This window comes from Penicillium citrinum (assembly GCF_028827155.1).
Source record: "Penicillium citrinum strain IBT 23319 chromosome Unknown utg000004l:1.0-2404223.0:1.0-2405248.0, whole genome shotgun sequence".
Taxonomy (NCBI): Eukaryota; Fungi; Ascomycota; class Eurotiomycetes; order Eurotiales; family Aspergillaceae; genus Penicillium; species Penicillium citrinum.
In genome coordinates, this window is record NW_026622689.1 from 1147422 (window position 1) to 1174560 (window position 27139).

General features: G+C 47.0%; 14 protein-coding genes across 14 annotated transcripts; 5 read left to right on the forward strand and 9 right to left on the reverse strand.

Moving 5' to 3' along the window:
• Positions 1–1129: 1129 nt before the first annotated feature.
• Positions 1130–1964, forward strand: N7469_005378 (uncharacterized protein; the record flags this gene model as incomplete). The annotated part of the gene is made up of 2 exons (XM_056644298.1): positions 1130–1523; positions 1624–1964. The coding sequence occupies 2 exons, from the start codon at positions 1130–1132 to the stop codon at positions 1962–1964; spliced, it is 735 nt and encodes a 244-aa protein (XP_056501112.1).
• A 277-nt stretch (positions 1965–2241) lies between these two features.
• N7469_005379 (alpha/beta hydrolase) lies at positions 2242–3333 on the reverse strand (the record flags this gene model as incomplete). Its single annotated transcript, XM_056644299.1, has 2 exons — positions 2242–3243; positions 3304–3333. The coding sequence occupies 2 exons, from the start codon at positions 3331–3333 to the stop codon at positions 2242–2244; spliced, it is 1032 nt and encodes a 343-aa protein (XP_056501113.1).
• A 1059-nt stretch (positions 3334–4392) lies between these two features.
• N7469_005380 (uncharacterized protein) lies at positions 4393–5541 on the reverse strand (the record flags this gene model as incomplete). The annotated part of the gene is made up of 1 exon (XM_056644300.1): positions 4393–5541. One exon carries the CDS (start codon positions 5539–5541, stop codon positions 4393–4395), a length of 1149 nt encoding a protein of 382 aa, XP_056501114.1.
• Positions 5542–6242: 701 nt separating this feature from the next.
• On the reverse strand, positions 6243–6620 carry N7469_005381 (uncharacterized protein; the record flags this gene model as incomplete). The annotated part of the gene is made up of 1 exon (XM_056644301.1): positions 6243–6620. The coding sequence occupies one exon, from the start codon at positions 6618–6620 to the stop codon at positions 6243–6245; it is 378 nt and encodes a 125-aa protein (XP_056501115.1).
• Positions 6621–8322: 1702 nt separating this feature from the next.
• N7469_005382 (uncharacterized protein) lies at positions 8323–9545 on the forward strand (the record flags this gene model as incomplete). Its single annotated transcript, XM_056644302.1, has 2 exons — positions 8323–8513; positions 8546–9545. 2 exons carry the CDS (start codon positions 8323–8325, stop codon positions 9543–9545), a joined length of 1191 nt encoding a protein of 396 aa, XP_056501116.1.
• Positions 9546–10191: 646 nt separating this feature from the next.
• N7469_005383 (uncharacterized protein) lies at positions 10192–11254 on the reverse strand (the record flags this gene model as incomplete). The annotated part of the gene is made up of 2 exons (XM_056644303.1): positions 10192–10338; positions 10589–11254. The coding sequence occupies 2 exons, from the start codon at positions 11252–11254 to the stop codon at positions 10192–10194; spliced, it is 813 nt and encodes a 270-aa protein (XP_056501117.1).
• Positions 11255–12465: 1211 nt separating this feature from the next.
• N7469_005384 (uncharacterized protein) lies at positions 12466–13071 on the forward strand (the record flags this gene model as incomplete). The annotated part of the gene is made up of 2 exons (XM_056644304.1): positions 12466–12490; positions 12566–13071. The coding sequence occupies 2 exons, from the start codon at positions 12466–12468 to the stop codon at positions 13069–13071; spliced, it is 531 nt and encodes a 176-aa protein (XP_056501118.1).
• Positions 13072–13232: 161 nt separating this feature from the next.
• N7469_005385 (uncharacterized protein) lies at positions 13233–14849 on the reverse strand (the record flags this gene model as incomplete). The annotated part of the gene is made up of 4 exons (XM_056644305.1): positions 13233–13574; positions 13646–14008; positions 14065–14656; positions 14716–14849. 4 exons carry the CDS (start codon positions 14847–14849, stop codon positions 13233–13235), a joined length of 1431 nt encoding a protein of 476 aa, XP_056501119.1.
• A 702-nt stretch (positions 14850–15551) lies between these two features.
• On the reverse strand, positions 15552–15854 carry N7469_005386 (uncharacterized protein; the record flags this gene model as incomplete). The annotated part of the gene is made up of 1 exon (XM_056644306.1): positions 15552–15854. The coding sequence occupies one exon, from the start codon at positions 15852–15854 to the stop codon at positions 15552–15554; it is 303 nt and encodes a 100-aa protein (XP_056501120.1).
• An 818-nt stretch (positions 15855–16672) lies between these two features.
• N7469_005387 (phosphoribomutase PRM15) lies at positions 16673–18878 on the reverse strand (the record flags this gene model as incomplete). The annotated part of the gene is made up of 9 exons (XM_056644307.1): positions 16673–16833; positions 16885–17561; positions 17610–17899; positions 17949–18129; positions 18190–18199; positions 18255–18273; positions 18338–18657; positions 18716–18794; positions 18855–18878. The coding sequence occupies 9 exons, from the start codon at positions 18876–18878 to the stop codon at positions 16673–16675; spliced, it is 1761 nt and encodes a 586-aa protein (XP_056501121.1).
• Positions 18879–19306: 428 nt separating this feature from the next.
• Positions 19307–21056, forward strand: N7469_005388 (fatty acid desaturase; the record flags this gene model as incomplete). The annotated part of the gene is made up of 2 exons (XM_056644308.1): positions 19307–19509; positions 19580–21056. 2 exons carry the CDS (start codon positions 19307–19309, stop codon positions 21054–21056), a joined length of 1680 nt encoding a protein of 559 aa, XP_056501122.1.
• Positions 21057–21348: 292 nt separating this feature from the next.
• On the reverse strand, positions 21349–23415 carry N7469_005389 (ASCC2 family CUE domain-containing protein; the record flags this gene model as incomplete). Its single annotated transcript, XM_056644309.1, has 1 exon — positions 21349–23415. The coding sequence occupies one exon, from the start codon at positions 23413–23415 to the stop codon at positions 21349–21351; it is 2067 nt and encodes a 688-aa protein (XP_056501123.1).
• A 300-nt stretch (positions 23416–23715) lies between these two features.
• On the forward strand, positions 23716–24504 carry S10a (40S ribosomal protein uS10). Its single transcript, XM_056644310.1, has 3 exons — positions 23716–23836; positions 24008–24231; positions 24308–24504. The coding sequence occupies exons 1-3, from the start codon at positions 23795–23797 to the stop codon at positions 24390–24392; spliced, it is 351 nt and encodes a 116-aa protein (XP_056501124.1). The 5' UTR covers positions 23716–23794; the 3' UTR covers positions 24393–24504.
• A 270-nt stretch (positions 24505–24774) lies between these two features.
• N7469_005391 (FG-nucleoporin nup42) lies at positions 24775–26955 on the reverse strand (the record flags this gene model as incomplete). Its single annotated transcript, XM_056644311.1, has 3 exons — positions 24775–26260; positions 26620–26704; positions 26754–26955. The coding sequence occupies 3 exons, from the start codon at positions 26953–26955 to the stop codon at positions 24775–24777; spliced, it is 1773 nt and encodes a 590-aa protein (XP_056501125.1).
• Positions 26956–27139: the final 184 nt, after the last annotated feature.

A 27139-nucleotide genomic window follows, 5' to 3' on the forward strand; every position in this document is an offset into this window, starting at 1 on the left:
GAATAATTAAATTGTGTCATTGTTCATTTTATATGGGGAAGGTTGTGGAGGAGTGGGTCGTTGAGGCGGCTAATTTGGGTAATTAGAGGAGAGAGGAGAGAGTGGGGGTTGTCAATAAATATCAGACTTGATTAGACTCGATTTTGATATTCAAGTTGGGTGAGGTGCCACTTATTAACGAGTTGCTCGTTGTCATTTGAAGTATTTAAAAGTTCGTGGATTTGTACTCGGCAGTTTGCAGCTTATACTTCATTTTACCAATGAACAAACCATCCAGGGCAAAGCAGGTTCAATGAATTGCAAATTGTGCGGGTAGAGAAAAGGTTCGCTGAAGCCAGTCGAGGGTTCTTTGCTTGAAGGACTTGATATCGGTAGGATATTTAACACCCACTTCATGTTTGGGATCTGGTGGTGTGGACCTTCTCTTGGCCATGCCGAAAGGCTATACTCACTACCGATATACTTGCTAGCGGTATACTGCATAGACTGTTGACAAGGGCTACAGGGCACGACTCTTCCCGTGTCTGGCAGGCTTGATACTTCATTAAAAAGACCATATTCCATATCTCCAGCATTGCCGCCTACCTAGGAGGTACCTACTTTCTAGCTAATCGTAGGTACGATTGTAAGGGCTGAATGAATGTGTGGCATGCCTGACTGTTATACATGATTTGGGCGTCAATATCTCAACTCACCATCAACCCAATTCAGGTTATTTTTAAGGCTGAAAGAATGAAAAAGGCCCACTCATTTCCTTTTCAAGACAAAGGCACAGATCAAAGGGTCTCAGGGTCTCTCATCGTGGCTTAAATGCGGAGAAAGGATTCTAATTGCGTCGATGGAACGAGGCAAACAGGCTCCTTGTCCAATCATTGCGATATGATCTTCCTTAATGGCACATCATTTACTGAAACGGAATTCAGCTTGGGGCCAAAACATTCTTAAAAAGCAAACCTGACTCGCCAACGGCAGTTTCAAGACCCACGTTCATGATGAGGCTCGCGGATCGCATCACAGCCTCGTTCGCATGGGAGCCTTATTTCCCCTTAACTCCACCCTCCTCGAAACCAAACATTGGTTTTCATTCAGGCAAACTTTGAATCAATGAGTTTTTCTTCCTTTTATAGCAATGTCTGAAAGGATAGGACCCGGCTATGCCATTCGCCGGAAGTACAGCTGTAACGACGGGGAAGAAAGCGACGACGCTTGGGCAAGATATCACTATAAAGTGTGCTGTCCAGGAGGGCATGGTTTGACATTTGGTAAAGATAATGGAGATGGAAACACATTCTGCGAGAACAAAAAATTGAGCAGCGATAAAATCGACAATGTCTGCGCCAACGGAACATGGAACCTTTGGTTCGCAGATGCATATTTCTGCTGCGAGCCAGGCTTAACAGGATACATCAGCAGAACTCCTGATAATAACGTCAAGGAAGCAGCCTTTGGGTGTGATACAAAGAGCTTCATTCACAGTGGTCTCAAAGGAGTTATTTCAGAGGCTGAACTATCAAATCCTAAGAGTATGCCATCCTCCGATTTTTTTCCCTTTTCACTTTCCACTTTGGAGTATTTGCTGCTTTTGAACCCCGACAAATTAACCGTGTATCGTTCAACATTTAGGTTCCAACCACGGTCCGAATAAAGGCGCAATCGCAGGTGGAGTTGTTGGAGGTGTTTGTGGAGCACTCATAATCGCGGTCATAGTATGGTTTCTGCTCCGTCGCCGTCGTCGCTCGAAGGTAACCGAAAACCTCGGAGACTCCCCAGAAACCAACAAAGATTCCTTTCCCGGTGCAACGGAGCCACCAGTGGAGGCTGAAGGCGATTCCAAGCGAGCCAACGAATTATACGATTATTCCCCAGCACGAACCGAGCTTGAAGCCGACAAGCAAGCACGCCAAGAGTTGACTGGCGATACAATCAGGACTACAAAGCAAGATCAACCTTCTGAACTTCCTTGATGCACTAAAATCCGAGACTTGAGGATAGGTTCAGCTATGGACATTCAACAGTGGTGGTAATTTTTGAGGAGTCTGGGATTTGTTTTTCATTGTATTTGGAGAGTGATTTAGTCTCGCTCTGCGATTGTTGGCAGATTCTACCACTCCGGGTTCAGTCATTATACATTTAATTCATGTGGATATCAGATATTCTACTAGCTTCCAACACAACTTCTATACCCGTCTTTGAAGCTTATTTATTAACCTTGGATAAAGTACCATGCCAAATAATATCAAATTAATTCTGAATCATCTTCGCAACAATTTCATGCACCGCTTCCCTCGAAACCTCTCGACGCAAAAGCCACCCAAAATGCCAGATAGTATCCTCCTGAGACTTGACCGACTGCTTCAGGTAAGGCCAAATGTTGAAGTGACCATGCGGCATGCCCGGATAAACATCAAACTTTACCTCAACACCGCTATCCTTCAAACTCTTCGCATATAACAAGCCGTCATCACGAAGGATATCCAAACCGGCAATCTGAACATATGTCCGAGGAAGAGCTAGCTCAGACCAAGCGACTGAAGTATTAAAAGGAGAAAAATCTTCCGATAAAAAATCAGGTCTGTAGAAGGCCTCATACCCTCCAAAGGACTTAGAATCAAGTCCCGGATTCCCAGGTGCATTTGCATTCTGCTCACGAGATACCCATAACTCCTTATATTTCTCGGGTACCGTCTCCTTGCTCACACAAACCGGGATACTAGTAAGGACTCCAGTAATTGGTGGAAAGAGTTTCTCTTTCGCTGCACGATGAGCCGTAACTATAGATAGGTTCCCACCGGCTGAACCACCCCCAATAACGAACCCTTTAGATAAGTCTGTGTCGAGGGTAGATTCATTGATAGCTACCCATTTCACCGCATCCCAAACATCATTTGCAGCCACTGGGAATTTATGTTCTGGTGCAACGCGATACGAAAGTTGAACCACCGTGGCGCCGTACAGAGATGCGATTACCCGGGCCCAGTTGATGCATTGGATATTCGAACCCATGATGAACGCTCCGCCGAATATAAGGACAACGACTGGGTTACCCATGGATGAAATTGAAGGTTTAATGATATTTAATTCACTTTCGTGTCCATCGCGCATTGTTATTTTCATTGTTGATTCCTGAGTATCGAATGTTGGGCATTTCTCGTGCGTATTTTTTTCCATTGCTGAGACTATGCTGCGCAAATGTTCAACAGGCAGTGAAAAGTCCAGCACGGGAGGTGGCGTGTGTTTAAGGACCTGAGGTGACAACTGTGAGCTTCATTCTTATATCACGCGTTATTTCAGTCTCTAACTTACTTCCTCGAGCTCTGGATCAACAATACCCATTTTGAGAACATCCTCTTTTGTCTTGTACTGGTCCATTGCTGCAGATAGGTGCGTTTGATAGATGGCGAAATCCATGAACGCTGTTGTTAAACTGAAGAAGTCGATTACAATCGCCAGAAACAAACAAGCATCCCTTTATACTAGTTATGGATGAATAGTCCTGTGCTAAATGACAAGGTCGGGATCATGATGATTCATTTGCATTCATGATGATATGCGGTAATGATTTAATGATTGGTGGATTCGAGATTTAAGGCCCACTTTTGTATAGATCCTCACCCCTTTGTCCGCAAATAAGCATCGAGTCACCCTAGAATTGCCATTGCTCGCACCAAAGCTTCATCGACTGTGATGAGACCTTCTCCGTCTGTTTCATTGTCGCGCTATATGGCTCAGTTCGCGTGGTATCAATCAAAGCTGCCCCAATTCCCATCTTCACACCCTTCGCTGCTGATCGGTACGTGTCGAGCAATTTCACAGCAGGGTTCTGTTCGATGTTGAGGGTCTTGACCTGGCTTTTTTCCAGTGCAGATATCCACTCTCCCAATGGAACAACCTTCTGGATTCTTTCTCCGTAGAATTTACGCACTGCAGGTATAAGGCTTGACCAATCCACCGGGTTTGGATTGATGGCATGAAAGTATCCCGTCAATTCATCCTTTGATCGAGAAACAGCCACACCTGAAATCTCCAATACTATACTAGCAATATCCTCCGCCGGAGCCCAGCCGATATTTTGAAGGGTCGCCAAAGAATCCGGTAAGAGGCCCAATTAAAGAGAGCTGCGAATCAAGCTTGGAAACCACTCTTGTGGATTCCATTTACCTTTCTTCCCTCGCGGACCAGCAATTTGACCGACTCGAATAATCACACTAGGCATTCCTGTGATCGTTGCAGAAGCCAAGTCTGATTGAATTTGTGAGTTGCACGATTCCCGAAATTCACTTGTTCCTGGTCTTGGATATCTAACTTACTCAGTCGCTGCGATAAGGTTTGCCGTCCTGACACCTTGTTTCACCAGTCGATTTATTGGATCGGGAGGCACAGGCCCTAATGATTCTAGTCAGCTGAAAAGCTTCGATTTCCAGAGAAGATGAAACTCCTCTTACCTCCTCCAGTACCAATCATATGGAGTTTCTTGAGCTCGTTCACAGCTACCGGCGAATGAGACATTTGATCCAAAATAGCCGGTGGCAGCACAGTCCACCCTGGATTACTATGTTGCAACCACTTGACCACGTTATCAATAGTTTTACGTCGATGAGGATCTCGGAAGGCGATTGGGAGGCTATAGCAAAAAGCGAATACAGTTGACATCATTATTCCAGCGGCATGAAATAGGGGCATTATGAGCAGGCGGCGCGGATTAGGAAATCCAGCCCATGTCGGAAGCCAAGTCAAACTGCCATTACGTGCTGGTATGTATCTATGGAGATCATATGCAGCCATCATCCCCTGACGCACCACGACAGCCTTGGGGAATCCGGTACTGCCACTCGTGTGCAGCATCACGTACGGATCCCATTCTGCCTCGGCAAAGGTTTTAGTATATTCAACTGGGGTGACTCCATCTGTGATCCATTCTTCAAATGGGGCTACAGCTATACTTTTCATTCCCGGTTTGGTATCCACATAGAGCTGTACCACTGGTGTATATTGGCTGTCGTAGAAGACAAAGCTGCAATTTGTCTTGACAAATAAATTGCGTTGAGCCTCGATCGGGTTACGAGGTGAGACTAATAATGCTTTATATCCTGCTTTGATAGCGCCGATTATGAATGCAGGGTAACGAGGGTCCTCCAAGCCGATATATGCAACTGTTGGAAACGTGCCCGGCGCTGGATGTCCCACCTGCATGATGAGCAACTGGGCGGCATAATTGACAGCATTGGTGATTTGCGGCCAGCTCACGGGCTTCCATCTATCAGAAGGATCGTTATTTCGTGGGATCGACATGCACTCAAGGTCGGGTGTTAGACGAGCTGTCTCGTCAATGATGTGTGGTATCAGACGTTTACGACATTTGCCGCCAATGAATACCTCTTGTTCTGCATCATCTTCCATCTTGTCGGTATTAGAGTTCTTGGAAAGGCTCTCTGTCATGGTGGTTGGCTTGGTGGTAGTAACAAAATGAAGGGCTTTCCTAAGAAGAGGACGAGAGCGTCTCTGGGATGGTCCATTAGTCTCAAATGCTTCAAAAATGTTCATGATGCGGGGAAACTGGTTCAGCGCGGAATATTATGCCGTTGTAATACATCAACTGCGCTATTTATACACGTCGTCACCTTGTCCAACCTGGGATAAGCAAGAGCACGTCGAGATATGATGGGCTATTCATCCATGCAGTCTATGAGGTGCATTTCAGTCATCTACCTGCTCTAAATATTGGTCACAGCAGCCGAGTATGGCACATAGGTGGATTTCTGGTCTGTTGTTTTCTTCTCTTTGATTATCAGCGTTATCAGTAGTGGGAGTCATGGAGTAATAATTCGATTGCAATAATAAGTTGAAGTTGAAATTTGATGGTTCATGGGAAACCAGCCTAGTCGACTAGTTCCATCTAGCTCGCCTCTTATTCTGAACTAAACAGCTTACTAGGAGTACTTTTGAATTACCGCTGTCGACCAAGAAGATGAACTCGACAGGAATAATTTCGAATGATTGTAACTCTTATACCACTTCCTGGTATAGAAGATCAGGCGTGTTCGAATTGTGATATCGCAATAGAGCTTGCCTTTGCGTGAATCACACCTTGGAAGGGTTGCATGACCAACCTCCTCGAATTTTATTCACATGAACATGAAGATTCAGAATAATACAAAAATGGGTATCTCAAAGCTCAAAAGGGCAAAATATTAAACAAAAACGAACCCCGTCATCACCACTCAGCATAATCATAGTCATCATCATCACAACCCCGATAACATCAACCCACCAACCAACACTAAGGCCCAAATCTTTCTCCCGGTGAAATTCCTCACAGCACTCGATTCATCCATCCCATCTCGACCGTAGTTCACCTCCCGCGAATTCAAACAATATTGCACTTCCTGCGCCTGTGCATCCGACCTGGAACTGCAAACTGCCGTACACGGTGACGGATCCTCATAAAACCAAATTTCCTCCCTGCAACAGGAATCCAATATCTGACTCATGTCCTTGTCGTGGTGATCTTCCTGGTATAGCGGGACGAGGGTGGTGTATTTCGCGCCGAGGGAGGGGATATTGTCGCGTGAGTAGTAGCATTCTGCCGGTTGGGTAAAGTTCTTGCTTGGCGGAGGTGTCATGGTGATTTTGAGCGGGATTCAATATATTATTTCGAAGATAGAAAGTACGAGATCAGAGAATAGAGCGAGACGGGAGAGCAAGGGAGAGGGCCGTTTGGAGGGTGTTCGATCCGTTAGATCTACTTCAGGAACCCCCGGATCCGGAGGTCAAAGTCGAGCTTGATTCGAAGAATCGTGGATATATCTGCAATTCCGGTCTTGATACTCCGTATATTGGCAATTTTGACCGGAGCTGAATTCGAGTGTTGGATCCCGAAGAGTCAGAGAAGCGCATGAAGGAGGGAAAATCTTCGAATTGGAGGGATCGGCCCTTTAAATGCGGATGGTTCGGTGGGGAGTGACTGCCAAGACACTATTGATGTATTTGCTGCCCCTGACTTGATCAACCTCTCCAATCCCCTTGACAGATCCTGTACAAATTAGTCTCCGGTTGGGAAGATTCATTTATGATCTTCGTCATGATTTGTGCTGGTGCTGGGTGAAATACATCCGATCGATGCAGGGGAGAGCTTGAATGCAAGGGGCTAAAGGACGATCCCGAACACAACCCACAGTAAGATATAAGCAATTTCAATTGATCACTCTCAATTAAACGTAAAGACCGAAAGAGCTGAATATTTCTTCAGTCATTCAATATAACATACTAGCTCAGCGAATCAAGATCCATCTTAGGAACTGCCATGAATGGCAGTTCCTAATTTCTGTTAGAAATCAAGAAAAAAAAAGTATAAAAAGTATTGGTGATATAAAAATTCAGAACAATACTAACTCGAATTTTTTGATATAAGCAACCATTCGTGTACAAACGCAATACCAATAGTATCTCTTAGCTGATTCAGGTATCTGGAATTTACCAGGAAATCAGTTGGAAAAAATTAGAGAATCATATAACGCGGGAATTGGAAAATGTTAAATGTACAGCTTTTGAGAAGGGCGAGACGAGAGGAGATATTGGATGTCAATTTCAAAAGCAGCTATGGATAATTTGTTTCACGGATCTTTTCCCCTCGCATTATACTTCCATACAGATTTGACCATTTTCTTTTTCTCGCCGCCAAGCTCTCGGGGCAGATGAGCTCATTGCACCCGGGCCTGTAGGCTGGACAGACTACTTCTTGGAAAGCGCTGATCTGATATAAAACCCGAAAATGCAGTTAAGGTGTTGACCTCGCTGGATACTGCGCTATCCGCATTCATGGCTACAGCCCTATGGAGATTGGATGTGGCATGAGTCTACAGCCTTGCGGCTGGGCATCGATTGAATGCTCGTGTAAGAGAGCCACCAAGGCACTAACTACATAGTTACCACTCGGGCTAGTGACTCATCTAGCGCTTATAACTAGTTAGTACGCAGCATGTGACCCCCCAGGACTCATAGATACAATATTTAAACTATTTCAGACGTCTCGGGTGATGATCTGCAGATCGATCTATAGTATCATCTCGCCAGTCAAGACCATCAGGCACCATTTGTTTCACCATACTGTCTAGATCAGAAGCCAAATCAGACAAATTTCCCCGCAAAAACATTACCATGGCACTCGAGCGTGTGAAACCACAAGCAGGCCAGCCATTAGTTATAATTAATGCCCCACTGGGGCGTATCTAGGCTCTCTAGCTCGCCGCATGACCACATGTTTTGGCCCCAATCTTCATCAGAGAAATCGCAGATGATTTTTATTTCTCTACAACATCTAACACCATGCCATTGATTCCCAAGTCCGGAGATGATAATTTAAAGTTCGATATCGCAGCACCATCGGACTGGACTTTCACTGCCGGGGACACCATCATCGGCAACGTTGTGCGTTATGCGCCAATCATCGCGCCCGACGCGAAGTTGTCGCTGGCCCTAGTCGGAAGATCGAGAATTCACCCCGAATTAGGTGGAGAGTATGCGCATACCTGCTTTTTGGTTTATCAAGAACAAAAAGGGCTTTTTCGTGGACCTTTACACCACCGGGGGGTAGTGACACGCCGCTTGACTGGCCTTTTTCTATTCAAATTCCGAATAAACCTGACAATGCCTTGATCAGGGAACATTCAAAACATACCTCTCTCCTGCCATTGAATGATCTGAGTCACCCTGGTCACCATACATTTCCCGGGTCATTTTATTCATCCCACAAGCACCTTGGTGAACACAATGAAGGCATCATCGAGTACTATCTCCGAGCACGGCTCCAGTATATCTTTGGCGGAGATGTAAAGTCGATAGATGCGACATGGCCCATAATTATGAGGCATCCAATCGACAAAACTGTCAACCTTGATACTTTGAGGCAAATTTCTGCTTTAAGATACATACAGAGCTGGAACTTAACGCCAATAAACGAGACTTTTTCATTGAGAGAAAGGTCGAAGAAACGCCTTGGAATTCTAAAAACCCCAGTTTTCTCCTTCCGAGTCAAAGTAACTTACCCTGAAGTTGTCCAGCTAGATAGCTCTCGAGTGATGTCAGCGACTCTCGAAATATTGCCAGAGAAGGGAACAGGTGGACATCACACTCGAGTCTTACCCACAATTGAAGTCAATTCTATTGGTATGGTACTTCGGAGCCATTGCTCCATACCCAAGAGAATGAGATCCACTGTGTTTTCTGTGCCCAAAGATTTAATTAATGAGCGAAAACATGATCTTGGTCTGGATCGTTTGTTTACGTCTTCGCCCATTACCCTGCTGGCCAGCGAGAATAGGTATAATGCGCTCAATTTTGGGGAGTTTTTTGGACTCAGATTACGGTCAAACGGCCTTGTCGCTGGAGAAACTTTGTTGTCTCAATCGAAGACCCCGATCCAGCCGGATTTTGTCTCTTATGATATCAAACATTTCAATATGGTGCAGTGGAAGATATCATTAACAATCGCGGGCGAATACCATGAAGTTCAAGGCAGCGGGTCTATGAAACTTATCGCACCAGCATAGTCAAAGCTTCGATCCTGCACAGACAATCCAAGCTCAATGGTGAAAACAATCAACTTAAATATCCAACCTCGACTGGGTATACATCGCGCGTTCACTCGTGCTGCCAAAGAAAATGCCAAGGGTTCCCCCAATACACCAAAGTCCTTATCTTGGCTTAAATCACTCTCGCGGTCGAATATGAAAAAGCTCTGCATAATATGATAATAGCCGTGGCGTTATATCTTTAGTAGACCGCTCACTGACGGGCACTGCCTGTCGGTGTCTCTTAGTTTTGAAGAACGTCTCCCTAGCTTTAGTGTGCTAGCCCGTATTAAAGCTTTGATTTCGTTCGTCGTTTCCGGTTATGTGATCTGTGAAATGCAGATGGTTTCATATAGATAATGATAGTCATTCGATACGAGCAATCTCAGTTCAGTATTTAAATAGTTTGAATAATTACATTCCGGGCGACAGAGCGGACAGTTTCCATGTAGATGTCTACCGGTCCATCCTGTACCAGAGAGGGATGTTAGTACTACTAATGAATCAAATACAGTTGCCCTCGCGTCGAGTATGCATAATTTGTAGGAACATGAAAAGTGTCTCAGTTGACAGAAGCATGTCAGATGTATTAATAGCATATCTTTCTATGCATTTTTAAAAAGCATTAAGCATATTGCACATCTAACTTGGGCTCCTTGACTTCCTGAGATGTGAAGGTGCAATGTAGGAACGAATCATCTGGCCCATTTGCAACTACGCCCCATTTAACAGGCTTGTATGCCGCATCCGAGTCATCGTAGGGCGTGACAAGCTGCACTGACAATAACACTCATTCCAAGTGTGAGAGGCATCTTGGAATCCTTGAACGATCTGAAGCATATGGAAGAGATAACCAAGAATATGACGACAGCAAGCAAAAGACCAACTATAAGAGGAATTGTCGATACACCACATGTAATCAACAATTCAGATGGTACCGCATTGGCATACAAATCATAAGGCATCACTTAGACGTAGAACAAGCCTTCAGAAATGAATCAATGGATAAGAGTGAAACTCACCAGAAGTGGAATCGCATAACCATATGGAATCGTCAAATAGAATGTTGAACGTTGTTCGCCCTGTGGGAACGACACTCTGAGAGGGGCGCGATTGACAGCAAAGCTGTTATAGTCAGCTGCAATAAGGCATCTTGTGAGATGATCATTCAAGCAGTAATAAAGAAATGAAGCTACCAGTTGTAGCATGTTGGAAGTCAGGATTGAGCCCACAAATGATGCAACATAGCTTGTGAGAAGAGCCGTTGACTGAACCGCTCCCCATCCTTTGATCTGCCAAATCTCATTTAGGGGTTGGCCGTCCTGGTATTCGTCTCCAAGCTCGTTTTTAACAGCAAGGGTCGGAAATAGAAGACTCATGATAATATATAGGATCAATGCAAACCAAGACATACCCCAAATCCTGTTGCTAGTCCCGTGCAGCCAGCGCTTAGGTGTGGGGGGAAGAGCATGTCCACTGGTGGTCATATTGCTAGTTTTGTGCATTGTGCGAAGAATATCAGGGTGTGATTCTTGTGGAAGAAACCCCTTCTCTTTAAAAGTCTGGTTCTTGGCGCCCCATGGACACTCTTTATTTGTCAATACAGTGTCAGAAGATAGCGTGCACCAATTCTTTGTGGTTGAATCAGATCGCTGCAAAAAGGAAGAAATTGCATCGCCCATGCTCATTGTGGTCTCCATTGACGGATGTATATTGTATAGATGAGGACATCCCGCCAAGTCTTGGCTGTTGGAGTGCCTTACATCAAAAAGCTGGGCGGGGGCTTCTATTTGTTTCATACCTTCTCATGTTCTGATTGCGGCCCTGGAGACGGCACACTGAGTCTCCTTTTTTCCGTGTGGGGTGAAGTAAACAATAATGAAGTCGTAACGATGATTTGGCCCCCGGACGTTTAGACGCTAATGCACGCCATTGGGTCCATCTCGGATGCTTGTCCTGCGCATGTGTCTTTCGCAGGAAAGCTTTACCCATATAAAGATGTGTAGATGACTGCCAAGTGCAGGGCAATCACCCGAGATCCGGCCTCAACTTCGAATATGTCATGCTACTGTGTTGGGAGGGGTGAGCTCCTTCAGGAAGTTAATCTGTAGCTCTTACGATCAAATCGTTCTGGCTGTTGAATGGATTCAACAGCCAGACTTGGGCCATCCCCCCCAGACACATTTATTGCCTAAGGTAAAAGCGCACGAGGATGGCGTCGCTGTGCTAAGACGTAGCAAAAAGTCTATGGCATAACCAGCGGGCTTCTAAATTTAATGCGCCTTTACCTCGCCATCATCACCACCACCCTCTCTGTTTTTGAATGACCTCGCTGTGATTTGGCGGATCTTCAGTTAGGCACGAAAGCCTGCATGCTGAGGCATCCCAATTGACTACACTATAGGCTAAGATGTGGGGATATGGGCCACCGGCCCCAAAGGTCCGCTCGGATAGAGCTCATTGGCGAAGACCGTTTGAGCCTCTCCGTGCCCCGCCAGATGATGGCTGGAGCTCGTTGAGATGCAGGATCAGATCCTGGTAAGCCAGATTCTGCCTTGTCCGTCTTGGTACCAACGTACCTGGGCTCGGTGCGCTTCGATTTAGCCGATATAGAATCTGAAGGGGCGATTCTCCAGCGACTCTGCCACCGGTCTAGTCGTGTCGATGGACCTCGGGGAATTCCCAATGTTATAACTAATGACTTTTCTCGTGGGCTTTGGTTATGAAGTCGGAAGTCCAGAGGCGATTTTGCATATGCCGCTAGCTTAGAATGGCTTTCAACTCCGATAATATAATGATTGTGATTTCAGAAAGACAAAGAACCTCTCAGACAAGCTGCTTGAGGCCATGGGCTATAAACATACTTTCAGAGATAGAATCATGTACTAATTGGTCCAATATGAACCATTCGATCACCAAGCCGGGTCTCTGATTAATATCTGAAACTGACTTCAACTTTCACTTTCATTGACGTAGAGAAGAGTCAGTATCATTAACAGCCTTTGCGCTGACTGGAAATAACTTTGCACAAAACAAGACAGGAACAGCTATAGCTACGACGACATCAGTTGATACAAATTCTACCGGTAGTATTCAATCTGGTTCGAGTGATGGTCTCGACACGGGAGCAAAAGTAGGAATCGGAGTTGGAGTTGGAGTTGCAGTTGGCGTTCTCCTCATATTTGGTGCACTGGTCTTCTATTTTCGACGCAGGCGATCTGCGCCAAAGAATACCGAGGGTGGAAGCGCCGAAGGACCTCATTCAGACGCCTCTCACAATAGTATTTCCAAAATGCGAGGGAATGGTTTGGCAAATGGCTCGCACCTCCAGCATGAGCTTCATAATCCGACTGATCGGCCGGAATTGCTTGGATCATATGCGTATACGGGAGAGCTACCTGATACATCTAAAACGATTCCCCAGGAGATGGATGCTACAGCAGATCATATAGTACGAAATATTCACGATCCTAAAAAATACCACGTAGTCCGATATGCTGGGTGATGCATTGGGGGCCACTGGTTGGCTCCAAACTTTACGAATGTTTAATTGATACACCCCCTGAATATATAGAAGTCTGAGATTGATATATGCAGTGTCATCGCAAAAGTTTGTGACCAACGCGATGGACTCTACTCTATTGTGTATATACAAAACCTCAATGTCTATAGTACTCCAGCTGCAGCACGGTTAGATCGCCGCCACATCTCCTTACGCCGCTCATGTCCAGCATCAAAATCATCTTTCCACCGCTGGTCAAACATTGGTAAGCGCCGCCCAGGGACTCCCTGTCCAGGTTCACCCGCAAGAAGTCGTAATCCCTCAAAATAGTCCTTAAAATCGGGGTTGACCACTGTAAACGCGGGTCCGTCGCCCTTCAATGCGATGCGATCCTGTTCCCATTTCTCCTGCTCAGCTCGTCCGGGCAGCTTTGCTTTCCCAGCAAGAACGCGCGCAGCAGCTACGGCTTGCCACTCGAAAACTTTGAACGTCAACCCTGCACCAACCTATAAGGGGGGGAAGGAGATTAGTGTGTTGTTTCAACGTAATTGGATATAGTCTTAAATTTGAGACATACTGCTCCGACAAAGACAAGGCTTGGATCGTGGCGGTAGAAAACGTGCTGATACAGATCTGGTACACGATTGTTCCGCGTAGCAACTTGTGGGAGAAATGGTAAAGTCCAGGTAAACCCGGTGCCGAGGAGGATGTTGTCCACATCGGACTCCGAGGTACCGTCTTCGAAGTATACAGTTCGGGTTTCGGCATTTATATGAGAGATTGGAGCTCGCCGTTGGATCTTTGGGTGTTTGAATGCGTCGTCACCAAAAAATACGTTGTAACGACCACGGACAACGGCGTGAATAGGTGATTGTGCTATATCGATGAGACTGACAGCTGTGTCTGCTGCCGATACTGATGCACCGACTGTAATTACTTTCTGCGGGAGGAGTCAACAAATGATATTCATGATCCAATCAGAAAATGAACTTGTACCTTTCCCCGGTATTTTTCCGGTCCTCTATAATGCTTCGTGTGCTCGACGCTGCCCGGGTAAAGTGAAGACAATTCATCTAGTCCCGAGATAGCAGGGATATATGGCACCGCATAATGACCAGAAGCCACGACGACAGCATCGAATAGCTCAGTCCACCAATAATCAGAAGGACTGCCATTATGCAATTCCCTGCGACGAATCGTGAGAACCCATTTCTGAGTGCTTTGCTCCTTGACAGCTCTTTCAACCGTGGTGTTATATTGAACAAGGCCGTGATGACCCTTTTCAGTAATTAACCCTTCAACATACTCCCGAATTACCGAATGATGTCGGAACGGAGTGTCGGGTCCATGACGATCAATAGACCACTGTGATCGGATCGTCGGAATTGGCTCCTGCGAATAGGACATAACTCCAGCATCAACATTCGTCTCAAGCCCAGGATAAACAGGCGAGTCAGTAAATCGATCTTGAGTAGTCGCCGGTGTCCGGCAAGGTAATTGCTCAGGGATCTCTAGCGGCGCATCTGCTGTACGCGCAGCCAATCCCTCGAAGTCAACAAGCCTTGGTGGCGGGTCATCTCTCGAAACCCTGGTATTATAATATTAGCAGACAGATCTTGAACGATGCAGAATACGATTTTCACAAACCAACATCCGCCAGCCTTTTCTTGACGTTCGAAGACCTGAATCTTATCAAATGCCTTTTCTTGTACCAGTGCATCAATCGCAATGGCACCCGAAGGTCCTGCACCAATAACTGCAACGCTCTTTATAGGAGACATGGTCTATTCCGTGTCATGTAAACCGGTTATGTACCAGAGAATACAATATCAACTCGATCAATTTGGCAGATCACCCTTTTCAATGAGGTCAGAATTTCCCTCTCGGCCGAGCGTGTTAAATATTTGTGATCTGGGGAAATCAAATTAGACGCCGTCACGCCATCGAGCCTTCTTTTGCGTAACTCGTCAGAGCCAATCTGATGGAGTGCGAGATAAAACGAATCCACTTACATAGAAACCAATCCAAACGCTGAAAATCACAGACCGGGTTCGCAGCTGCGTTAAATTCTATGCCATCAAGACCCTGATATCAAATGTTTAAGAGTCTGTTCCCCCCCGTCATCTGCAATGCCGATTCCACTCGGCTTTGAAATTTCAGCTTGGCCCACCCGATCGGCCGGTGCCGACGCGCAATCTCGGCAAGTGTAAACTATGGGATAGAACTATACTCTGAGTTTTAGGACTAACAAAAGACTGGGAACATAGAAAATAATTCAGAATCACTACTTCGCATGGAATTTAAGAATACTCAAGCCTGAGCCACTCTTGAACCACAAGGTCTCGCATTCCATACGGGCAAAGGCGGGCCCCAGACTCGGACAACATCAGCCCGGTCCAAAGGGAAATATCGTGGTCCATGGCACTTAGAATGATCAAGACCATAGTCTGGCTTTGGATGCCTATCTGGTTCATGAGAGAAATCTAAATGAAGAGAACATTGTCCAGAATGGGGATAGGGGTCTTTTGGCGCTTTGAGACATTCGTGAACGCTTTTCCCATCAACGCCACATAGATGGACCGATCCTTGAGTTGGAATTTCACATGTGTCTTTTGAATAGGGATGTCGTGGTTTGGGTATGCCTTTGTATGCATGGTTGTGTATGTGAACTTGTACGCCTGAGCAATGTGGCTGCTTTTCCGAATGTGAACATCGATGTATGTCGCAGGTCGGAGCGTCTTGAGCATGTTCGTTGACAGGGTATCTGTGACTAAGATTCTGAACATGGGTTGTTCTAGTGGTTTCAGGTATGGCGGCCTCTTGTTTTCTATTGCAGAAAGTTGGTTTGTGAGTCATGTGTAGTTGTCAGGTCGTTGAACATACGGTTTCTCTAGTATCCTGTTCATCCGGGAATTGCATGGAAAGACGTAGTGATAGAGACAACTCTGCTTTATATCTGTGTCAAAATCTCCATGGCACGGGGGCTGGCAGTTTTTTGTTTCTGTCGATGTACAGCCAACTTTGGCTATACATCGCTCGGTTGCTTCATTCAAGTTGGCAGTGGTACCATATAGGCCATTCAGTGTCTGTCCTGGGCAACAATGATTTTGATAATTGCCTTTTCGCTGTAAGTGAGGATCATGATGGCATTTCCTCTGGTGCCCAGGCTCTTTCTCTTGGCCGTGTTGGCAGTGTGCTGAATGGACCATCCTACTATTCGGTCTTGTTTGTCTCAACCGGTGTGTTCTATCAAAGTCGCGGTTGTACTATTCCATTGGCGCGGGGACTTCTCCTGAATATAAACGGCTTTTACTTATAACTCCTCGTACAAGTATTAGTCAGGCTCGCGAATTTCCTGGTAGTAGATGTGATATCCTGTGTAACAAACTGCCGTTTGACTTTTACTACCCTCAAAGTGTTCCGGTCGAGTTTCATTTACTTCGAGAATTACGATTGAGGCCAGTAGTACATCAGCCTCTGCAAAATTTAGCAGCTGAAAGCTACACTCTGGGGTTGTTTGCTCTACAAAGTCTTATCACTATGACACAAGCAAGGCCTATCAAGCCAGAGCTAGATTCTTTGGTATCGCCGATTGATTTACTCCTCACTCCATATTTAAAATATGGCCCGATGAGGTCGGAAGTTGCTTGCTGTATGTCATCGAAGGTGCGTATCGTTCAACCCACTCCTTTAGAATTGTGATAAAAGTGTCGCAGACTGTTTTTACAGCAGCCTCACGGGAATCTCCGTGACTCTCGATATAGACTAAACACTTATTAGTATTATAAAGTCACCATGAATAGCAAGCAGGCTCACATTTGACTTTTGGCTCGGTCCCGGATCCTCGAAATGTGAAGCGTACTCCACCTTCCAGCCATAATGTGAGCATTTGACTAGTTGGGTCATCGGGCAGATCTGGCTTATTGTCGGAAGATGCAGAGTCAAATCCCTCTGTCAAATCCCTCCAACGCAGAATTTTGAAGCGACCGAACTGTTTCTCGGTCAGGAAAGGCCCACTTCTGATACCCTGGAACAGCTGGTTCGTAAGCTGAGGGTTCGGAGACCGGAAGTAATTGTTGAGTGATTCGTGGTGTCCATGAGTAGCGAATATTTGTTGGAGCTTATCGTAAATTGTTAGTCCTTGAGACCTCCATTTTGCCTCTGCAGCCAGGAAGACTGCAGCTGCCGTGATTCCATCCTTGTCATAGCAAACAGAAGGGAACATGTAACCAAGTGCTTCTTCGTATGCAAATGGAACAGTTTGGCCGACGTTTTCGAGATCTCGAGCAACATTTGCCATCCATTTGAAACCGGTCAATGTCTCCTTAAAGTTGCATCCTCTTGCGGCTGCCATACTTCCAAGCATTCCACTCGAAACGGTCGTCGTTAGAACGGTAATTTTGGAAACATCTGTAGACGTAGCCAATGAATCAAAGACGTGGGATGCCAGGAGAACACCAACATGATTTCCAGTGAAGAGGAACCATTTGCCACTATCGAGGATCAGCGAGGTATCAATTACCTTGATGGGGCACACCTACTTCGCTTTTTCTGCAACGGCAAACCGATCTGCATCGGGGTCATTGGCAATAATCAAGGTCTTTCCTTCTTTGTCTGCAGTCTCCATGGCAAGATCCAGGGCCCCAACCTCTTCGGGATTCGGAAATTTGACGGTTGGGAAGTCCGGGTCAGGCGTATGCTGTTCAGGGACAGACACGAAGTCCCGAATCCCTAATGATTGACACACAGTTGGTAAGACAAGGCCTCCGACTCCATGAAGAGGGGTATAGACAAAAGGTCTTGGGGGCTTCCGTTCGGAAACAGTAGACCTCTGTTTTACATTAGTTCAGCAATTTGGCTGGATTTGTCCTGCTACTGACCGCATAACTTTCGACTTGTTTGACGTAGTGAGGAAGAATTTTGCGATACGAGTCGTCATGCAAGAATTGGCTAGGCTGCTGCTCCTCCCAAGCCATTGGCCAAGGCTCCAGATTTTCGAGAATTGACTGCGCAATATCTCCATCTTCGGGCCTATTGATTTGAGCGCCATTACTCGAGTATCTGATACCCAATTAGTACCGTATGTCTGATTCCATAAGCAGAAAACCCCCGTAATCTTACACTTTGTAGCCTATTTAGAATTAGCCTATACCATACTGTTATAAGATGAGTGTTAGACTCCATACCGTTATCTTGGGGCGGGTTCTACCGGCTTGTGCGTTAGCGGATCTTATTCTATGTCCGAAGGGAAGCGGAAGGATCATCTCACATGGCTAGCAGTGACCATGATACCAGCTGCGGCCTTGAAATGATTCACGCCAAAAGGGACCAATGGAGTCGGTGCTTCTTGTTCATAAAACCAAACCGGGATTTTGAGGGCAATAAATGCATTGGCAGCAAGCACAGCAAACCGATCTGAGTTATGACGAGCGTCATGGCCAATGACCACGCCTTGTGAGGCAATTTCCGGCCGTTTAGTATGGATATACTTTGCTAGTCCCTGTGATGCTTGAATAACTGTCAAAGAATTCATGCATGAGAACCCTGCGGCCATGCGGCCTCGCAGGCCAGCCGTGCCGAATTCAATGCCTGCCACAGATTAGATCCGTTCTACTACGCAGTACGGATATAGACATGTTTCACATACGATGCCTTAGACGCAGCTCGAGTTCCTTCTCGGCGCCTTCATCTCGCAGTCGTTCTATTTCCGAGCGTGTCTTGGGGTCCTATACACCGTATATCCGAATGAGATCAGACCACCAGGCAACGTGGTGGGATTCAATTACTGTACCTGGTCCCACTGCAGCCATGTTTGAACCAACGACGAAAGTGAATTCTTTGCCTCGGATTAGAAACCAGCCGCGCCACAAAAAGCAATGAGGAATAGTCAAACCTGAGCCATCATGCCACTTGTAAATTTCAATATCAAACTGGAGGATTTTCTGTTTTCCAATGAGAGAAGAGATGAAAGTAAAAAAAAGAAAAAGGAAGGAAAGAAGTACGTTAGTGGAAACTAAAAGTGGAAAGTGCAACTGAGATCGGCCCCGCGCCTTCCCCTCGAGTTGTCTCCACACCCCTTTGCGCTTGCCTTGCTGCCTTCACCTTCTTTTGTTTCTTTACTTCTTCAATCACCTTCTTCTCCCTAACGACATTCTCAGTATCGAAGACATGCTTGTGTGATTTACGATCTCCCTCCACACTCTGCTAGGAGATTTTGCTTTTACTCTGCTCTTCGACTATGGAGAAAACCGCGGTCCGACCGTCCCGCAAGGACACTGTGTTGAGTCGCCGCTACATTGAGGGCTTGATTGCCGATGGGAAACATGTTATCATATACGAGGGCCGTGTTCTGAAGGTGGACGCGTTTATCAAATTTCACCCTGGTGGTGAAAAGCCAATTAAGCATATGGTAGGCAGGGATGCCACCGATGAGATTAATGCGTATGTTGAGACTCAACATGAGAGAGTTTGAGCCGAGCCTTAGCTGACCATGGAACCTCGACCACCTCAGACTACACTCCAAGGAAGCTCGTGAACGCATGCTCTCGTTTCAAATCGGCCGAATTCAGGGAAACTGGGTCAACTTCCTTCCTGTGATTCAAGGCGGCAAGTTCCGTCCATACGAAGAAGAGACCTGTTCCAGCGAAGAGGATCTTACAAGCCAAGATAACTCCAGTCAGGATGGATCGCTTCCGCCTTCCCCCATCTTTGATGCTATCGACTCTCAGACCGTGACTCGTCGCAGACGAACCTCCCCAGACACCGACAGCTCAACATCTACTCCTCCAACCGAAGATTCACACTCCAAGTTCGGCTTTCTTGACGCTCGAACTCGAAATGAAATCGCCTTGGATCGGTCCAAGTACCCTCCGTTGGATTTTGCGTGTCAGGAGAATATTAAACAGAAGTACCGCGCACTGAACCAACGCATGCTAGACGAGGGTTTATTTGATTGTAACTACTGGGCTTACTTTATTGAGTGCTGCCGGTATAGTCTTTTCGCTACATTGTTCTATGTGTTTCTGCGAATGGGTTGGTGGGGGACATCGGCATTCTGGCTCGGTTGTGTCTGGCATCAACTTGTGTTTACAGCTCATGATGCTGGCCACATGGGTATCACTCACAACTTTCACTTCGACACTGTTATTGGTATCATCATTGCGGACTTCATCGGAGGTTTAAGCTTAGGATGGTGGAAGCGCAGCCATAATGTACACCACATTGTGACCAACGAGCCAGAACACGACCCTGATATTCAACACATTCCGTTCTTTGGCATCTCCCATCGCTTTTTCAACAGCATGCGGAGCACCTACTATGACCGCGAAATGACCTTCGATGTGCCATCTCAGTTCTTACTCAAGGTTCAGAACTATACCTATTATCCTATCATGATGCTCGCTCGCTTTAATCTCACTCGCCTCAGCTGGGAATATCTTTTGAAAGGCCAGGCCCCCAAAAAGGGCCCGGCATGGTGGCACGTTTATCTTGAACTTGTTGGCCAGGTAGTCTTCTGGTATTGGTACGGTTACCTCGTGCTCTACAAGACTCTCCCCGACTGGAGCAGCCGCGTGCTCTTCCTCTTAGTGTCCCACGTTATCCCTTCCCCCTTGCATGTTCAAATCACACTGTCGCATTTCGCCATGTCGACAGCCGATCTCGGTGTACACGAATCTTTCCCTCAGAAGATGCTGCGCACCACTATGGACGTGGATTGCGCCCCCTGGTTGGACTTCTTCCATGGCGGCCTGCAGTTCCAAGCCATTCATCACCTTTACCCTCGCATGCCACGTCACAATCTCCGTCAGGCCCAAAAGTATATTTTGGAATTCTGCCGCGAGACCGAGATCCCATACGCTATCTTCACTTTTTACGACGGAAATAAGGAAGTTATTAGCCGACTCGGCGATGTTGCTAAGCAGCTTCGCATCATGGAAGAGTGTCGGAAGTCAATTGCAGAAGAGGGCGTCTTCTCACAACATCACTGATTACAGCGTGTTTTCAATCTTCCTTTGCAACCCATAACGCATGCTGGACATACGAACGAGTCTCCTTAGTCTATAGATGGCAATTTTGACCACCATTTTATAATCTTTCTGATGTCTCCGTCTTTTTGTAAATGAAGAACTTTTCTTTTCCATATCTACTATACTTTTATTCGTTTCATATACAAGTCAAGTCTATGTCGAAAAAATCTGGAACGACGCCAAATGAATCAATAATCCAAGCATATCAGGTCGAGTTTTAGCCTTGCCGAGCGGCAGTCCTTTCGGATAATCTTCAACCAGGCAAGCCACCCCCTCGAGCAATCTTCTTCGCCCGTTGCTGTCGCCTATTATGATTTGCCCGACTAGCCTTATTCTGCTCTTTCTTCTGATGCGCCGCAGGTGATCCCGAATCCTGTCCTGATCCCGCACCTCCTCTGCCCCTCTGTCCAAATCCACGTCCTCGACCTCGTCCACGTCCCCTTCCACCACGACCAGCACGATCTGCATCCCCATTCGTCTCCTCGTCAGAACCATCATCACTGCCAGCTTGCGGCTTCCGATATGAAGTGGAAGCTAGCTCTGGCTGATTCAAAGACGCTCCACCAGTCCCTCCAGCATCAACGGCAAGACGATCCTCGAGTCGTGCAAGTCGTTTAGGATCTCGTGATAACATCACTGCCCAACCTTCGATAGCCTCATCCGTCATATTTGTCTCGCGCTTGAGCGAGGCACGAGGTTGTGAGCGGCGGGTTCCGGAGTCACGGGCAAATAAGTCTGGATTGGACTTGTAGGTGCGGAATAGAGTCATGTCGAGCTGGTCGTCTGTTAGACGCTTATTGATTGCGTCTGCGTCGGATGTTGCGGCGGCATCGATTGTTCCGCCTACGTCTGCAACGTCGTATGTATCATCTCGCTCGTCGTCGTCTGAGTCGAAGGTTGCTAGGGCTGAGAGAATGGCTGCTTTCTTTGCGGAGTGGTTGGTGCGGTCTGCGAGGACTTCGTCGGCTGTGAGGTTTTGATCTGCGCGGCCGAAGTGAAGTTTCCCCTTCGCAGTGTCGGATACGTTCAGGTCTGCTATGTCGATGTCTGAGTCAAAGATGTTTTTGCGGGTTGGGAGGGGGCGTGATGGTGGCGAGTGTTGTTGGGGTGGTGTTGGTTTTGGGGCAAGGGTATCGCGTTCAGGTTTGTTTGGCGAAGGTAATTGTTCAGTTCTGTCGAGAAGTTGTAGTTCTTCTGGGAGGGAGTCGTCGAGGAGGTGTGCGACGACTGTTTCTGGATTATCGTTGTAGACGTCTAGAAGTCTTACGACGAACGCGGATCCCAGGTCTGGGAAGAGGTCTTGCACTTGTGAGACGAGAGACATCTTGTGGGCGTGAAGCTCCTCTGGTATTTGAGGACCTATAGATATTCCTTTGCCCTTGTCGACCCTTCTACGTCTTTGATATCGACTGTGGAGAGACTTCGTCTCTATTTGATAGGTGCGCAGGCTAGCAAGTAAGTCTTGACCCCGTTTCTGGGGATGAGCTATAAGGAAGTTATCTAGACGTTGAAGCAGATCCGAGCTGCAGACTAGATCTGAGAGGAGGGTTGGTTGCTTTTTCGTTGTGCGGGTTCCCACGTTTGCGCTGGCTTTGAGGCTGAAGAGTTGATCCAGTAATAAGGTAAAGTTCGGCGACGGCTCTTTCAACAGGGATATTAAGCCGACGTATACGTTGGCTGTAAAGTTCTTGTGTATGTCTTCTCGTGATGATTTTTCCTGATATTGCTCTGCCATTGTGTCGAGATAATCGGATCCGGCCATCAGGATGTGACCGCAAGGTGGCAATACCGAAGCCAAGATTGTCAAGCATCGAAGCTCTCCAAAGACGATAGCTCCGTTGGTTGACGGTCCTTGTGAGAGTTTCTTGATCATTAAAGCTTTCGCTTCCTCCATACTTGATGATATCTTGTTTTCATGTCGGTTCCACGCAGTTGATAGAGTGGTCTTCAATATATTGCTCGACGGATAGCAGCAACATAAATTGCCAAGAAACTGCCAGCTTAAAAGATCTTCCGGTGGACTTGAGAGCCCCAAAATATAGCGTCTAGTAGCTAGGAAGCAGAGTTTCCGTAGGTCTCTGCTCTTGGATCCATGTTTTAGACCGGGAGACCCTGCAGCGGCTTGCTGGTAGAAAGTATTCAGGAAAGACACTCCGGATAGGTCATCCTCGGCTGCTTCTTGAAATTCTTTATCTGAGGCATTCAGTCGAACCCCTAGAAGGGTAATCCATGCATCAAGGAAGGCCTCCCAATCATTTGACGGAATGCTGCTTTGGACTGCGGGGGGAGGCACCGGAGCCATCCCCGGAAACTTTGCCATCTTGAGCGAAAAAGGTGAATAAATAGGCGAGCAAAAAGGAAAGCTTTTTGCAAAGCGAAATGAGCACGCGAAAATGCAAACGATACAACAGAAACCCCCCAAATAAGCAGAATATCAACTATCGACTTTCCTTTGACCAGCAACTCCATTGACAACCGCATCGGGAGCCCGATGATGACTCATCATAATGCCCCTTTCATAAGGCAGCAACATTTCCTCTTCCAGACTAGCGCAAGATAACCGAATGCCAAGCCCCACCCCAATCTTTTTCGCTTCGCTCCACACAAACTTCTTCCAAGGCAATCATCACCTTACCGAGCCGTGCAGTTCAGGTCTTGATTGGCATTCGCCTTAACACCAGCAAAAACAAAAACTCAAGATGTCTTTCCAGAAGCCCGAGAAGGATTTCGGCGAGGGCCCCGTACGTGCAAAACCCAAGATCACATTCCCATTGCCATCATCGATTATCGCGAAAAGTTCGCCGCAAATGCGCCGCATGTCGCTGGCGCATGAATATCGAATGCACACACACACGAAACATACTCGTCGAATTGAATTGAATTCAATTGGGAGACTAACATATTATCTATAGAAGGTCCACAAGATCCGTATCACCCTGACTTCCCGCAAGGTCGCCGCCCTCGAGAAGGTCTGCCAGGAGCTCATCGACCGTGCTCGCTCCAAGTCTCTGCAGGTCAAGGGTCCCGTCCGTCTGCCCACCAAGACCCTGCACATCTCCACCCGCAAGACCCCCAACGGTGAGGGTTCCAAGACCTGGGACAAGTACGAGATGCGCATCCACAAGCGTCTTATCGAGTAAGTGCAGCCATAATTCGAGATTGGAGATTGGAATCAGATGGTGCGGAATAGTTTACTAACGACTCGCTTTTAGCCTGCTCGCCCCCACCGAGACCGTCAAGCAGATCATCATCAACATCGAGGCTGGTGTTGAGGTTGAGGTCACCATTGCTGCTTAAATTAATTAGCTCACGCAATGGACCAGGGAGGGTCCTGGGCTGGTCTATGTAATGCCGGTCGTTATGATATGCTGGTGTTTTCAGGACTGGTCGTTTACTTTTGAGCCTTATTCTGGGAATTTTGGTAGATACCCGTTCGTACCTGGAGTACAAAAAAAATGGAAACATCTTGAGAAATCATTGCTGGTCATTTGGAGTAAAAATGTAGATGAATTCGTGTCTTTAAAGCGCTACATAAGATAGAAGTTGAGACTCCGTGACGCCATTTCCACCAGGGCAAATGTCCTTCCACGTCTTGAGCATTAGAGTGATACATATATAGATGGAAGTTCTTGGTCATTCCTGCAGGATAGCGGTGCTCCGCCAGTGAATCAGGACGTACTTAGAAGTCAAAGCTGACCGCATCCTTCTTTGGTGGTATAGTTGGAATAACGCCATCTTTGAAATATCCATTTTCAAAGAAAAACTTGTACATCTGTTCGATCTCAGGCGTAAATTGTTCTGGGGTGCTTAGTGCATCTTTCAGGGAGGCGTCGTCGGGAGATCCATCCGGAAACATGATACGGACGAGAGTCTTGTTGTCTTGAGGATGAACGTAGGCTGGGCGAAGGGTGCCATCTTCGATCTTAACTTGCCGTACTGGGCGGCCTTTCCACATTGTTAGGGCTTTAGTCGTAGGGTCTCGTCTTGTCTCGCCCTGTAGTTGTGGGAAGGGGTTGAGCATAGACGGATCATCAATCTTTATGGACGGACGGGGTCCGGTGTTGGTTTGCGTAACGGGTACGCCTTGAGGAGCGGCAGCTTGGCCAAACGGCGATGCATTTGGTTGGTTGGAAGCCGCACCAGCGGCACCAAAGGGGTTCGTATTCGCAGAGGGTGCGGCAAGGCCGAAAGGAGAGGGTTGCTGGGGTTGTTGTTGTTGTTGGCCGAAAGGCGATGGGTTTGGTTGAGAAGGTTGTCCAAATGGTGCAGCAGGCGCAGCAGCAGATGTTTGGCTGAAAGGTGAAGCCTGTGGCTGTGATGGCTGGCCGAAGGGTGCAGCAGCTTGTGATTGTTGGCCTGATGGTTGACCGAATCCCCCTGTGGACTGGTTCTGTCCAACTTGAGTGAATGGAGAGGCAGCTGAAGGCGCGCCGAATGGTGCCGCTGCCGCTGGAGCTGAAGGCTGACCGAATGCTGTTTGACCAAAAGCAGGTGCGCTATTTCCGGACTGTGAAAATCCAGACTGGCCGAAAGCTGGTTTTCCGAACCCTGATTGTCCGCCAAGGCTGGAAGGCTGGCCAAAAGCAGAGCCAGAGCCTAGAGAGGAAGTTTGTCCAAATGCAGATGCCTGTCCAAAGGGAGACGACTGCCCGAGGGCAGAGGGTGCGCCAAAGGCCGATGACTGTCCGACTGGCTGAGAGGGCTGACCAAAGGCAGGCTGTCCGAACGCCGAGGGCTGGGAAGGTTGACCAAAAGCGTTGGTAGGTTGTGCAGGGGCTGCCGGTTGGCCAAATGCTGACCCTTGCGATCCTTGATTGGTATCTGGCCCAGTCTTTCCCTCGACGATATCAAGTCGATTGGGATGCTCATTGGCACCTCCGACAATATAATTGACTGCCCCATTGAGGTCGTTGAGAGCAGCATCCATCTGCTTCACGGACTCACCCCACAGAGCTTCGGCTTCTTGAACAGCTTGATTCATATTTCCAGCAGCAACTGCCTCGTAATGGCGAAGTCGCATCTCCTCCATACTCTGCTCGCGTTGCGGACCACCGAAAAGCTGCCGTGGGACATCACGAGCTGGTGAATATGATGAGAAAATCCATTCTGGGCGTCCTTTGCCAGCAGTCAAGTCCAGCTTGATATCGTTTGCATTGACCCCGAAGCTAAATTGAGGTTAATGAGAGTTCTGATAAAGTACCAAAGAAGAATACGTACTTCGCGGGCTGCTGATTTGATTGAGAGGCTTGATCTGATGGACGGCGAAATGATACATTAGTTGGCTGCTTATGCTGAGTGAGAGGTCGTGGTTTCATTTCTAGTTTAGGATGATTTGGGGTCTTGAACAGCATGACATCTGCTGGGGAAGGATCCAAAAACAATTATGGCAGGAGGTTGAAGGGTATCGAGACGAGATGGGTGTGAAGACATTGGGTGATAGCCTGAGTGAATGTTTCTTCAACCAGACTTCATCCCATAATGGAGCACTTCACTCACTACTGAGGTTGAAAGAGAATGCACTTACTTCCAAACCCTCCACCGGCGAGAGCGCCGAAGCGATTCCCCGTAGTTGAGGTATTTCCAGGGTGCTCGAATCTGCACCGATCTAGCTTCTAGTCAGTGATGGCCCGCGATTTGATAGGGATAGATTGTAGATACCTCCAAACTTGCAACGGCCCTGTTGGAAGAAGCTGCAGATTGTCATCTTTCTCGCTTTGTCGACTCTGGCTTTACGTTGCTGAGCTGAATATGGGTATGGCGCCGACGTGTTAAACTGGAAGACGCTGATACCGCGTTTTCGCAATTCCCTTATCTGCTTATCGGTCAGCCAGTAGCCCGCCCCGAAGTCGGATTCTGGCATATTATAGGTAGTAGGGCTTGTTGTTTTAGTACAGTCGAGAAAATCAGTTGAGTTAATTGAGAGGAAAAGTGAGGGGAAAATTGAGATTTGAAAATGAGAATTAATAGATGAAATAGAATGGTAGTATCCAATATGTAAAGTACAACTGGCGTGTCAATGAACCAGGTGGTATTCTGCCCAATGT